Source organism: Daphnia pulex, chromosome 11 (genome assembly GCF_021134715.1).
Source record: "Daphnia pulex isolate KAP4 chromosome 11, ASM2113471v1".
Taxonomy (NCBI): domain Eukaryota; kingdom Metazoa; phylum Arthropoda; class Branchiopoda; order Diplostraca; family Daphniidae; genus Daphnia; species Daphnia pulex.
The window spans coordinates 790,964-803,737 of NC_060027.1; the positions used below are offsets into that span (position 1 = coordinate 790,964).

General features: G+C 45.3%; 3 protein-coding genes and 2 long non-coding RNA genes across 8 annotated transcripts; 2 read left to right on the top strand and 3 right to left on the bottom strand.

Moving 5' to 3' along the window:
* Nucleotides 1-110: 110 nt before the first annotated feature.
* LOC124207335 lies at nt 111-4,711 on the top strand. Its single transcript, XM_046604736.1, has 4 exons — nt 111-232; nt 1,358-1,497; nt 2,518-3,219; nt 4,298-4,711. Exons 2-4 carry the CDS (start codon nt 1,390-1,392, stop codon nt 4,598-4,600), a joined length of 1,113 nt encoding a protein of 370 aa, XP_046460692.1. The 5' UTR covers nt 111-232; nt 1,358-1,389; the 3' UTR covers nt 4,601-4,711.
* On the bottom strand, nt 1,352-2,402 carry LOC124207344. The gene is made up of 2 exons (XR_006879898.1): nt 1,985-2,402; nt 1,352-1,916 (listed from the first exon to the last, which is right to left on the bottom strand). It is a non-coding gene; the product is annotated as an uncharacterized LOC124207344 (long non-coding RNA).
* On the bottom strand, nt 3,218-4,270 carry LOC124207343. The gene is made up of 3 exons (XR_006879897.1): nt 3,916-4,270; nt 3,603-3,745; nt 3,218-3,491 (listed from the first exon to the last, which is right to left on the bottom strand). It is a non-coding gene; the product is annotated as an uncharacterized LOC124207343 (long non-coding RNA).
* LOC124207328 (myb-binding protein 1A-like) lies at nt 4,708-10,300 on the bottom strand. The gene is made up of 14 exons (XM_046604724.1): nt 10,142-10,300; nt 9,840-10,067; nt 9,585-9,770; nt 9,349-9,525; nt 9,063-9,278; nt 8,811-8,996; nt 8,535-8,742; nt 8,341-8,476; nt 8,037-8,277; nt 7,576-7,968; nt 6,846-7,509; nt 6,348-6,781; nt 5,155-5,986; nt 4,708-5,059 (listed from the first exon to the last, which is right to left on the bottom strand). The coding sequence occupies exons 1-14, from the start codon at nt 10,214-10,216 to the stop codon at nt 4,926-4,928; spliced, it is 4,110 nt and encodes a 1,369-aa protein (XP_046460680.1). The 5' UTR covers nt 10,217-10,300; the 3' UTR covers nt 4,708-4,925.
* Nucleotides 10,301-10,452: 152 nt separating this feature from the next.
* Nucleotides 10,453-12,710, top strand: LOC124207337 (eukaryotic translation initiation factor 4H-like). Of its 4 annotated transcripts, none has more exons than XM_046604737.1 (5): nt 10,453-10,590; nt 10,853-11,027; nt 11,089-11,359; nt 11,421-11,858; nt 11,917-12,710. In XM_046604737.1, the coding sequence occupies exons 1-5, from the start codon at nt 10,556-10,558 to the stop codon at nt 12,075-12,077; spliced, it is 1,080 nt and encodes a 359-aa protein (XP_046460693.1). In that variant the 5' UTR covers nt 10,453-10,555; the 3' UTR covers nt 12,078-12,710. The 4 variants fall into 4 exon arrangements, with proteins under 4 accessions (XP_046460693.1, XP_046460694.1, XP_046460695.1 ...); XM_046604738.1 differs by having other exon boundaries at nt 11,424-11,858; XM_046604739.1 differs by having other exon boundaries at nt 11,427-11,858.
* The last annotated feature ends 64 nt before the right edge of the window (nt 12,711-12,774 follow it).

Consider the following 12,774-nt stretch of genomic DNA (forward strand, 5'->3'; position numbering starts at 1 on the left):
CCAAAGACGATGGATGTATGTATGTATACTATAAGGAGCCTCGGCGACTACTTTGGCTCAGTTCCGGCTCAGCCTCCCAACGAGTCGCACGTAGACGTACAGTCCGCTCCGCCCACCTCATTTTTTTTTTTCGTCACCTCCTTCCATTGACGATTTGGTTTTGTTTGTGTGTCCCCGCAGGATTTTGTCCGGTTGAGTTTTTGATTGCGTTCGATCCTGGATAGGAAAAAAGGTAAGGACATCATAATAATATTAGATCAGAAATAAGGTCGGCGCTAATGTACCACCACAGTCTGTGTAGCGTCTAGGAGACGGGCGACGACGACGACGGGCCAATATGATGATCCACCAGGGATCTAATAGAATGTGTATAGATGTGTATCTTGGGAGAGTTTCCGATGACTAGGACTTTTCGCTCGGCATACACAATAGAATCTGCCCGTTTTTTTTTTTTTTCCTTTTTATTAACACCGCGGCAGCAGCAGCTCCTTTTTGTTGTCCGGCTAGGAGAAGATGTCGGCCATTTCTTCCTTGCATCAACACAAATCCCGCACGATATATATCTTTTCTCGATCCGGTTGGCCACTTTATGGGAGAAAAAATGCGGGTAGAGATGGGCCGTCATCCGTGTAGATCCCATCGAACACGATAGGATTTGGGTAGTAGGCGTGGTATCTAAATATATACATAAACACGTATATAATAACATCGTAACATTGACGGGCCAAAATAAAAAAAAGGGGGGGGGGGGAGGGAGACACGGAATTGCACTTCTTCCAATAAGTCGTGCCATAGAAACCAATGGCGGATCGATAACTATAGAGAGAAAACATAATAGACTCGGCAAGGATTTGACATGGGGGGATTGATAACAGGATCACGTTGCAAGAGTCCTCTACCAGATGACAAATAGCGTGGGATTGTCATTGTTATTAATGCCACCCACTAAGTTTTAATGGCGCGAAATTGTCGCCAAAAGGGGAAAGAGGGGGGAGCTGGATCAATCGGGCGACTATTTCGAGGATCGTTTTATTTTCTACCCCCCTCGAGCAAAGCGGATGGGAGGATTTCGAATGTGTAAACAACCAAAGATCTCTCTGGAGAGAATACGGATGATTGAAGACCAGACATGATATTAAAAAAAAAGTAACTTTCTTTCCTTACCCAAATATATACAGCAGAAGTAACACACAAATAGGAGCGGATGTGAAAAGCGGAAGTCTCCATCCGTCGTTTTTTTCAAATTCGATCAGGATCCTGGGAGGCCCAACGATATTTATCACCGCCTGTGAAAATAGAATAAAATAAAATAAAATAAAATGAAATGAAATTTTCTTCTTTTTCTTTAAAAAAACAGGAAAGAAAATAGGAAAAAAGAAATTCCTGTCAATGGCCGGAGGAGGTGACGCCGGTGGCGAGAATGTCGGCTCAACTACCAAGAGATTGACCATCGCTTTTATCGGCGCCAAGAGCGTCGGTAAGACTTCAATCATCCGAGTAAGTCCCCACCCATCACATCATCCCCGACTTGGCTATTGACACAGTTGCCGAGGCTATCGTGCAAATATGTGCAGGATCAGATGGGGAGGGGGATTTTCAAAAGCGCCAAAATTCGTCGCCCAGCACCCAAGAAGATGAATCGATAGCGCAGCGGAAATTTTTTCAATGAAATTGCACATCATCAATTTGCCACCGTGAAAAATATTTATCTGCGTAGGCGCGCCGGTGGCCCAGTGGGACCCATGCCATGAACCCATCCAACTTTTTTCGGGAGCAGTTATTCATTCCAAGGGTCCCGACCGGGGACGACAGGACGTGTGGGGGGGGGGAAGACCCTTATTTTTGCTTCTCCAACGATGATGAATCGAAACTCCCGCTCCTGATTTCCACACCCGCAGCATCTGAAATTGGGGCTCCTATTGAAAAGTGATTCGAGTTAATTCAATTAGTCGGCCCCAACCCACCCCAAAAAACTTAATCTGACTTGCAAATACACGCAGGTTATAACACGGGCACCCAGGGTGATTGATGATCTCGGGACACCTACATAACTTTGAGCGTTGATTGGCTACGTTCCATCAATCGATTGATTGAGGAGGTGGGTGGGGGAAACGGGGCGATGACGACGTGATGTCAATATTCTTCCGCGTGAGTGTGTCTCCCTGGTAAATACGCCCCACAGAGAGAGAGGGGACTTTTCTTTTTCCCGGTACAGATTTTTTCAGCGCAGGAACTTTGAGCAGGGCGTTTATTTCTCCAGAATCGTCCGACCGTTTTCTTTCCATTTACCAAACTGTCAGCCGATTTATCTCGGACAGACATCTATCCATTTCCTTTTGTTTCTTCTCCTTTTGCTACGTCGAACACACCGAGACAATTTACAGCTCGGAGGACTCAACGATCCTGGGCAATAAAAAAAAAACGGGTCAAATCCGATCATTTCCAACAGAAAAAATGTTATTCGATCTTTTAAAATATAAATAAAAAATGTTTGTTGCCTTTTCTTTTTGGTTAAAGCAATTTGTGAGCAACCAGTTCAGCGATGTTGTCGGATCGACCGTCCATCCGCACCGTTACGCCACCAGTTTGGTCCTGTCCAATAACCGCATCATTGAAATTCACATCTCCGATTTCCCGGCCATCGAAACATTTCCGGAAGATTCCCTGCAAGAGTGGAACCTGCACTGCTCCGCCGCTTCACCCAAGCAGCAAAATCCGAGGAAGCCCCCACAATCCTTTTGTCGATTACGGCAGGCGTCCGCCTACGTCCTCGTCTTCGACTCTTCCAGACCGGCGCCCACGTTCCAGTACATCCGCCAGATCCGCGATCAGATCCTCAGTCACGGAGGCAAAGACGTTTACAAGAAGCCCATGGTAGTGGCGGCCAATAAACAGGATCTCATCCACATGGCCAGGGGTCCGTCGTCTGTCGGTGGAACGACGACGACGGCTGGAACGTCGTCGTGGTCCAATCGGGGTCCGTTGATGGGAAAGGGCCGCCGCCGAGGGACTAACAAGTACATCCATCACCAGCATCATCCGTCTTCGGGAGCAAACGGCTCGCACAACAACAGCAACGGGCTGGGCAATTCCGGCGGCAACGGCGGCGGTAAAAACGGCTACAACGGGACGACTGGAACGTCGAGCGAGTGGAGCTGCACCGTGCGGAAGCAGTGGCGTTGCCTCTACGTCGAGTGCAGCGCCAAATTCAATTGGCAGGTCAGTCAACTTGGTTTCTTTCTTATTTAGGAGCTAACTAACTAGAGCTCCTTATTGATCCAATCAAGTCTTCTTTCTCCTCCCTCTCTGGCCGTCACCCGGGGCTAATTTCTATATCGAAGATGAGAAGAGAAAAACGAAGGTTGCGCTTTTCATTGGGTCGATCGAACTTGGTGAATTAATTGATGGCGAGAGAGAAGCGCAGCGCTGCTCGTCAACTCCTGGGTCGTGTAATAATAACAAGCCGAGTGTGTTTCCTATATAGTCAGACCCTATAAAAAGAACAAAACGGACGGAATTCATTAAAAATATATCCAACAGTTTCTCTCTCTCTCTCTCTCGTCGGGTTCCGACTAATAATTATTTGGGTGGGGGGCCTTTACTCGCTTGTTATGATGTTATTATCTTCCGGTCCTCTCCTCAGCAGAGTCGTCCCTTGATGATAGTTTCCAACTTATTTTTAGAGCGTAGAGAGACGCAGTGGCCATTATTGTTCATTTGCTCCTCCTCCACGGGCTCGTGTCTCCTAGGCGAAGAAAAGTCTTATTCAATTAATTCCTTCCAATTTCACTAATCAGTATTTATACGCATTCCGAGAATTGTGTGCGCGTTGTTATTATCTATAGGCATCTTCCCTCCACGGCGGAATGGGCCACCGAGAGTTTCGGGTAATATATATTTGCGACGGAAAATTACGTGAGTTAAGTTTAGGCCCTCCCTTGGCTCTGTGTGCGCTAATTAGCGCAAAGTAAAACGATCGATTCCACTCGGAGCAATAAGAAACTTGATGAGCGACCACCCCCATACATAAAGTACAGCAGATTCATCTTCTTCTTCTTCTTCTGAAAACTTCAACAGAAACAGCTGTTGAACGAAAGAAACACTCCCGCCCACCCGTTCCTAAAAATAGCGAATGAAAAAGAGATCCGCCGTTTAGATTTAGCGATTTTCCGGTGCCTTTACTAGCCCCCGGCAACCGAAGCTTTTACCCTTTTTCGGTTCGTCGAAATGAAAATTTCGTTTTAATAAAAAAAGTAAAAAAAATGTGAAATTGTTCTTGCCCGTTTTGTGTGTGTAGGTGGTGCATCTGTTCCAGCAGGTGGTCAATGCAATCGAGAGTTGCTCCATGGACGGACATCGACACCAATCGGGCGGTGATCCATCGCGCCATCAACTGCCGCATTCGATCGCTCAGCTCGTCCATCTCGGCCAATTGGCACATCTGGGGGGTTTTATCAACGTGCCCGGTGCTCCGCCCGTTGTCATGCCGTTGCCACCACCTCCCAGGCCGTTGGCAACTTCACCAGAGACTCGTCGACGAACGACGACGACAACAAACGGGGGGCGATCGACCAGAAGATTGCAATGCCCAGTCTGTTGAAATAAAACACAAAAAAACATAAAATTAAAACAAAACAAAACAAAATAAAATAAAAATTTCGCTTGTTATATGCGTGTGACTCTTGAAATAATAATAATAAAATCGATGAATGACAAATTTTTCTTTTTCTTTTTTTTTTTTTTTTTTAATTTCTTCTTTCACCGCCCGTCGCGATCCATTACACACAACCGTCAAGAAGAATATAAGGGCCAAAGAAGAAGAATGTGTTGGTTGGGAGGGTTTTTTTTTTGTAGAGACCAAAAAAAGAGCATCAAACAAAGAGGAGTGGTCGAGAAAAAAAAAAAGAAAACAAACATCAAATCAATCAGTCAATCGTTGACTTCCTCTTTTTCTTCTTTTTGGCCGGGCTTGGTGTTCCGGTGGTTTCGCCTCGTCGATCATCCGCCGTCGTCTCAACTGTCGTCTGCCTCTTTCTCAGTTTTTTGCCGGCCGATCCTTCTGCAATCGATATTAATCAAGTTTAGTAGTTGCAAGGGAGAAAAAAGAAGTTGTTGATTTGAAAGTCAAACAGGTATTTTTTCTTTTTAAATTACCGTCAACGGCAGAGAGTGGAGAAGAAGTTTCCTCGTCTTGTAAACTTTTATCATTTTTCTTCGTCTTCTTCTTCTTATTCTTGGATTTCTCCTCCTTGACTTCTACCAGCGATTCAACCTGATTGCCGTTTGTGTTCTGAATTCCAGCCGTCGACTTTCCAGTCTCCTTACTCCGTTTCTTCCGGTGGCCGACCACTTCCTGTGCAACCAGCGGCGGTTCCGGCTCGTTGTCGTTCACTTCTGGCGGCACGTCAATGTCCATATCAACTTGAGCAAAAGTGACATCGGTGAATCCTTCTGCCGAGGCTGTCATCCGTCTCTTCTTGGCCTCTTTCTTTTCTTTGTCTCCGGGACGATTGGATTTCGGTTTTTTTGTTGTCGTCATGACGCCAGACTCTCCTTCCGCCGCCGCCGCCGCCGCTTTCGATCCATTCACTCTTGCAGACTTGGCAGCGGTACCAACTTTTCCACCCTTCAATGACGACGATGAGGAGGATTTTGTTGTTGTGGACCGACCGCCAGCAGCGGCGGTGGCCCGAACGGGAGCCGTAATCGTTTCGTCAAGAGCCAGACCCATCAGTCTGGCCAGCAGCGAGTGATTCTTTCTCAAATCCTTTTGTTTGCCCAATCCTTTGGCTGTAAAGACCGTCAGGGCAGCTTTGAAAGGCTCCCAAAGTTGGGCGCCTGTACCAACACCACCGGCAGGAGAGGCGGAGGCCGAGGAGCCCTTCAGCTTGGCAACTTCCGGACAAAGCAGTACAACTCGCAGCAGGATAAAGAGCTCGTTCAAGTACTTGGGCTTGGTGGATTCGCTACCAGCTTCCTCCACGACCTTTAGACCGAAAAAGGGGAAAAAGAACAAAAGCAAATTCAACATGTTAGATCGTTTTCAACATGCAAACACACTACAGGGAACTCTGATGGGTGGGGGGGGGGGCCACCCTGCAAATCGATCGATCGTTACAATCCTTCTCCTCCCACCCCCATACATACAAGACACGAGGCAAAAACACGCAGGCCGATCGATCGATCGCCAAAACACCCCTTTCACACATAGCCAACCCAACCCCCCATGAAGAGGAAGGAGAGAAAAAGAACATGAAAGTCGACAGCTCCAAAAGAGCCAAGACAAGTTGGATCTTTTTTCCTCTTTCTCCTTCTTTGTGTGTGTGTGTGTGGAAAAGTGTAATTACCCGCTGAGAGGATTGCAATAGACTGTGCAACCGCTTTGTCAGGAGCGGCTGGCCCATGGCTGAGAGGGCAGTCGAGTTCCGGAAGAGCGCCGTCAACAATTGAACGGCCAGCAACTTGCGATTCTTCAGGATCGTCGGACCGAAGGCGTACTCGATCAACGATTCCACTAGGAATCCGGCATCCGGCCAAGGGTAGACCAGAGCGCGGGAGAAGACGCCAAACGGGACGGGAGAATCGCGTTTCAAAAAGAATTTCGACAAGTTCGAGCGGTACAGCTGATACACTCCGTCAACCTCCACGTGCCCATCTTTACCCTTGCCGTTCGTCAGACCTGCGGCGGAGTCGCTGACACGAGTCAGGTGCAACGTGCACCTGAGAACGAACGAACAACACTGGACCAAATCTTCGCTGATGTACGGCATCAAAGTCCTCTCTGAAAACCGAATTAAACTTTAGTCAAATAACAGTGAAGATGGCGAACTTGTCTTTTAACTTACTGGCATAAGGTTTGGAGAAGAGGATCTGGAGTAATTTGACCAAGTCTTCCATGCCGATATCTTTCGAGTCAGCGAACCGTCGAATGTTGGTCAATTTGCGCAAGACGATCCTGGTCCGGTCCATGAGGGGTTTCTGGAGCGGCTCCTTGACGGTGACCTCCAATAACGAGAGGAGAGGCATCATGGCAGCGGCTGATAAGCCGATGCTCAATTCTTTATCCGTAAGGACCTCCATGAGGTCGAGACAGCGGAGCCGAAAGTGCATCAGGGCAGTGCCTTCCTTGGGCAATTTGTTCACATTCTTGCGTAGGGGACGGGCTTTGCGGAATTCCTGGAAGGCCGAGCCGAGCGCTTTGTCCAAACTCTCCATCTGTCCGTCGGAGAGATCGTCGATATCAACAGATTCCGTGTCCGTCAGAGCAGCGCTGTCGCCCAGAGCTTCGTGGATCTTCATTCGGAGCTTGTCCGTAATCGTTTCCTCCTCGTCCATCCCGTCGCTAAATTCATCTTCGCCCTCGTCATCTTCCTCCGCTTCAGAGTCTTCAACTTCTTTTTGCTCCGCTTCTTCTTCTTCTTCCGGGCCGTCTTCCTCGTCGCTGAGGTCGCTCTCTACATCCTCATCAGCGTCGACTAGAGGAGTTTCCTTTTTGGATGGATCGATAACCTATCGGGGAACGGAAAGACAATTAAAGAATCCGCTCTTCATAAAGTAGAAATTGAAAATATTTACATCCAAGACTTGCTGCAACGCGTTGGGCGTGATGTGTTCAGCCAATAAGGACCAAACGGACACGACGATGCTGCGGAGCAGGTGCTGATTGCGCGACAGCAGCGACAGGAGAATATCCGTCACCACCTCCAACCAATGAGGATCGGTCTCAACCTCTTTGGCCTTGGCCGCCTTCGATTTTTTCGTCTCCTTCTCGTTGGCTTTTTGGTAGCAGGTATCCAACTCGGCAATGACTTCAGATGCCAGGGCCGGTTGGCGGAGCAGTTCGAAACCCATGCTGATGTACATAACCAAAAAAAACTGACCAGTCCAGCTGTCAGCTTGTTTAGTCGTTCGATTTTTCTTCTGAATCTTTTGAACGTCTTTTTGTAAATTGTTCCATAAAGCTTTCACCTATTTCAAAAGAATTGGATCGATCAAACATTTCCCTCAACAACTGTAAGCACACACAGACGACGTACCTCATCAGAGATGTCACTGTCGGGAACAAGTTGGTTAACTTGCTCAAATGCTTTGGACAAGAAAGTTGATAGATCTTCCAATTTCTTGCAGGGATTATCTAGCGCTCGCTGAAAATTTTCTTTGGCTGCCGAAGTGAAGACTTTTGAAGCAGTCGGAGTGAAATACGCCCATTGGGCTAGAAAAACTAGTTGCGAGGCTTTCCAATCTACTTCGCGTTGCATAGCAGGATGACTGATCAGCCTGATCAATTAAAAAACTTTTTTTGAATTGTTTTGATTTAAGGAAACAATTTTGTTAACATACTTGGTTAAATGCTGGATCAGCGTGATTTTGTCTTGTGTTCGGCTACTTTCGGCGACGAAACTTCGGTAGATGTCCACCATGCTCACAATAGTTTCTTTCTTTAGAAAAGAACTTACGTTGGCTATGAACCGGGTATCTAAAGGAAAAGTTATTTTGAATAAAAATGTCGTTGATTTTGAATCGTCTGCGCGTACTGGTATTTTTGTCGAATGCAACGTGTCCCGAATTGTTAAGTAAATTCTCCATAATCGATGTCTGGGCTTCAGGAGAAATGGTATCCCTGGCCAAGACCGTTTTAATTGATTCGAGTGTACTATCAGCTAATTCAAAACTCGAATCGTCCTTGGTTTGTAGAATGGTCACTATAACGGACATCATGTTTTTCTGGAGCATTTTACCCACCTATTATTTGGAAAACATTTAGAAATAAAAAACCTTGTGACGGAATGGAAATGAATTCAAGCACATACCATTTCTTCGTCTACGAATTTGAGAAAACTAATCAACATCGTCATTGCTGTAACCGATTTCAATTTTGTTGGAGATTCTAGAGCAGGTTCTAAGTGACCAGACCAAAAATCTAGAAGCTTTCCAGACTCGGATAAGCTGCTGCCTAACCTTGTAAATAGCGGATGATCACCGGGCGACGAATGGGTCTAAAAAATTTCATTGTTAGTTTTCTTGAAATGTCATAAAAATAATAAAAAAAAGTAGTCCCTCACCAAAATTAATGTAGTCAATTCACTAAAACATTCAGGATCACTAATGCTAGAAGAGCCGAAAACTGACTTCCAAAAGCGTTCATCGACTACTTTGGGAAATTTGTTGTGAACGACCAACAACAAGTTCAATGTGTCAAATGTTTGATTCTCCCATGATAGAGACAGTTCTTTTTTCAGAGCAGGCCACACAATTTCATTAAAAGTTCCTTTATCCACCTGTTGGAAGACGATTAGTAAAAAATGTAGGAAACGAAAATTTGTCAAATGTAAAAATTATCGTATTTACTTGTTGGCACAATTCTTCCAAAAATCCGTACGCGACAGGCTGAATGTAATTTTTAACTTTAGAGCCAATAATCAAGTGATCAACTACTTGAAGCATTTCTTTTTTATCTGTCAGTCTGCCAGATTTCACCAAGGCACCATAGGCTAGTACCTGACCGACATGTTGGTCAATTCTTTCCTGTTGAATGTACAAAAGTTAAGGATGTGAACGAATAAGACACACAATGTTTGTCATACTCTTTTGCTGCCTTCAGCCTCAAGTCTATCTTTAATGGCATCGTGCACAGTTTTATTGGTTAATCGGGTAGCATTTACTGATTTTAAAATCCCAACCAATGTTATATAGTATCCATGTCTGGCACATTCTCTGCTGGAAGCCAATCCTTGAACCAATCTGCCAATCGAGTATTCTAACTGGGACTCCTGTAATAAAAAAAACAAATATACATAGTTGAGTAGCTTAGAAGATAGAAGACTTTAACCACAACATACTGAGCAAAGTGGACTCTCAATTTGTTTAATAATTTCCAGCGAAGCAGACAACCTGGCGCTCGCATCTTTGTCAGCTAAATTCCAAAACAGATCCAAAAACTGCTGGTTCAATCCTTTTGATGATTTGGTATTGCTGGCTGGCTTAGAGGCTTTCACAACAGGATTGGGAGCCTTATCGGAAACAACTGTCTCATCCTCTGACTCGCCTTCGAGTTCTCGCGCCTTTACCTGAGTCGACATTTATGTTAATAATGGTTGTACTGCCTTATTTTAAATTCTCGCACGATTACTACAAAACATACCTCTTTACTTTCACTTCCATTTGATGGTGTTTCTGTTTCAGCGGGAGCTTCAGTTTTCACTGTCTTTTTCTTCATTTTTAAGAGGTTCGATTTCGAGCACGCGTGGTGTTGGCCTCGTGTGTCGTTTATGTCGTCTGCTAGATTGCCAGCTTCAAAGATACTAATTAGCATTTGGGTGACGTCACATTTACGTCGCTCAAAGTTTCGAAGGTTACTTTGATTTCTATTGATTAAAAAAGCCATTTTTTCGCAAAAAATAGTTATTCTATAATATCAAAGTTTGTCAACAAGTTTCATTCATTCAATTTTCTTTTTATAAGATTTTAATTCCAAAATTTTACGCTAGAAGTGAACGAGAGCCATCTATCGACGAGACAACGACGCTGTTGTTCTCAGTTAAAAGCCGTCTCGAACATGGCAGGTCGTTTTGAAGATGATTTCTCTGGAAGGTGAATACAAATTTCAAATTCCTGTTAAACCAGGATTCATACCCTTTCTATTATCTGCAATTATTGTTCCTATGGATGTAGTGCATCAATTTAAAACGTTTTATCCCCATTACCTCGCTGGATTACTTGTTACAATTACCGGCATCCCCCTCCTCCTCATACGTATAGCATGGCAGATTGTGTGTGAATGGCGGCGACGACTATTTTCAATTTCGAGCATGTGTTAGTTACCAACTTTTCTCACCATTCTTTTTCATTCTAGGTCTTCGGGTTTCCGTGATCAAGGAAACCGAGGAAACAGAAGTGGAGGGCAGGGTTATCGCAGTGGTAACTCAGGCAAGCCCCTCCCTGAGGAGCCCCCATACACAGCTTACGTTGGAAATTTACCTGATGGAACAGTACAGGGAGATTTAGAAAATATGTTTGAAAATCTCACAGTAAGTAAAATTTTACCAATGACTTGTGTAATTACCATGTTAATTCAATTTTCATTCTCAGGTGAAGAATGTGAGGATGGTTCGTGACAGGGAGACTGATCGTTTCAAAGGTTTCTGTTACGTTGAATTTGATTCCCAAAAGGACTTGATTCATGCATTAGACTTGGATGGTGTTCTTTGTGAGGGTAAAACACTTCGTGTCGACATCGCCGAGGGTCGTAAGAATGACAACAGAGGAGGAGGTGGTGATCGAGGTGGAGGTGGAGGGGACTGGGGCCGAGGTGGAGGCCGAGGAGGTCCAAGAGGTGGCGGAGGACGTGGTGGTTTCGATGGTAAGTTGATAATTCATTTTAAAAATTCTATTAAAGCACAAGTTAATGTTTGTATTTATTGATGGAGGAGGTGGCGGTGGCAGCTTTGGCGATGGAGGCCGAGGGCGATCTGATCGTGGTGGTGGTGGATATGGCGATCGTGGAGGTGGAGGAGGAGGCTATAACGATCGAAGAGGAAACTCTTACGGTGGAGGCGATCGTGGAGGTGATCGAGGAGGTCGCTATGGGGATTCCGACAGAGGAAGTGATCGAGGATCCTATGGTGGCGGCGGCGGAGGAGGCTACAATGATCGCAGAAGCGATGCTGGAGGCTATGGAGATCGCCGTGGTGGAGGAGGAAGCCGAGGTGATGGAGATAGCTATGGCGATCGACGTGGTGGCGGCGATCGTGGCGGTGATCGTGGTGGTGGCGATCGTGGTTACTCCAATTTTGGTAGCCGACCCAGAAGAGACTCGGATCGTAAGCCTCCGGCAGAAGAATTCCGTGAGCCCAACGCTGGTAAGTTAAGCAACCATTTTGGTCTTGATTTTATTTATTCATTTGGTTGTTTTTGCAGAGGAAGCTGCCGCTCGTCCCAGGTTGAATTTGCTTCCGCGCTCAGTCGGGGCACCTCCGGCCGCACTTGCACCCACAAGCCAGACTGCAAGCATCTTTGGCGGAGCACGCCCAAGAGAAGAAGTTTTGAAGTCTCGACCCGATGATCAGAACTCTTCATAAAAAGGAAAGCAAGAAAAAAAAGGACGTCAAAAGGAGGAAACAGAACGGAAGATGATTCGCACCTACCTATAAAGACAAGACAACAAAAAATAAAAGTCCAACAAAAAAAAAGTTTAAAAACGAAAAAAAAAAAATCTGAAAAAGCGTGAAAAATAATTCTCTTGACTAGCTGAAATGGAAAACAAACAAAATGGACTTGGCAAGCAAGTATCTCGTGGCGCGGAAATCCTTCTTTTTGCTGCTCCATGCCACCCTTCCACGCAATTTCGCCGTCGTTTCGTGTACCTTTAGAAAACAAAGAAAAAAGAAGGCCCTATGTGTTTGTAATTCTCAAATGATGATCATGCTAACACGTACGCAAGTCTCTATTTTGACACTTCGAGCCTACTGTGCTACGATGTTGATTTCCCCTCACCATTAGAAGAAGATTGATTGGAAATTTTTTTTTCCAATCGTGAACGTTTTTTTTTTCCTCCCGCAATTTCTGATTTATTATCAATTTTTTTTTGTGGCTGTAATTGGTATCGTCTGGATCCCTCTAAAAATATTCACCCGACTCTCCTTTGTATGTCTGGTAGATCGTAAAAGCGCGGCTGAGTTTGATTGTTCACAAATACTTTGTGTTTCGCCCGAGTTATTCTACACAGATCTTTTCATTTAACCCCTTTTCTAAGGGGAAAAAAAGGGCGGCCGAAAA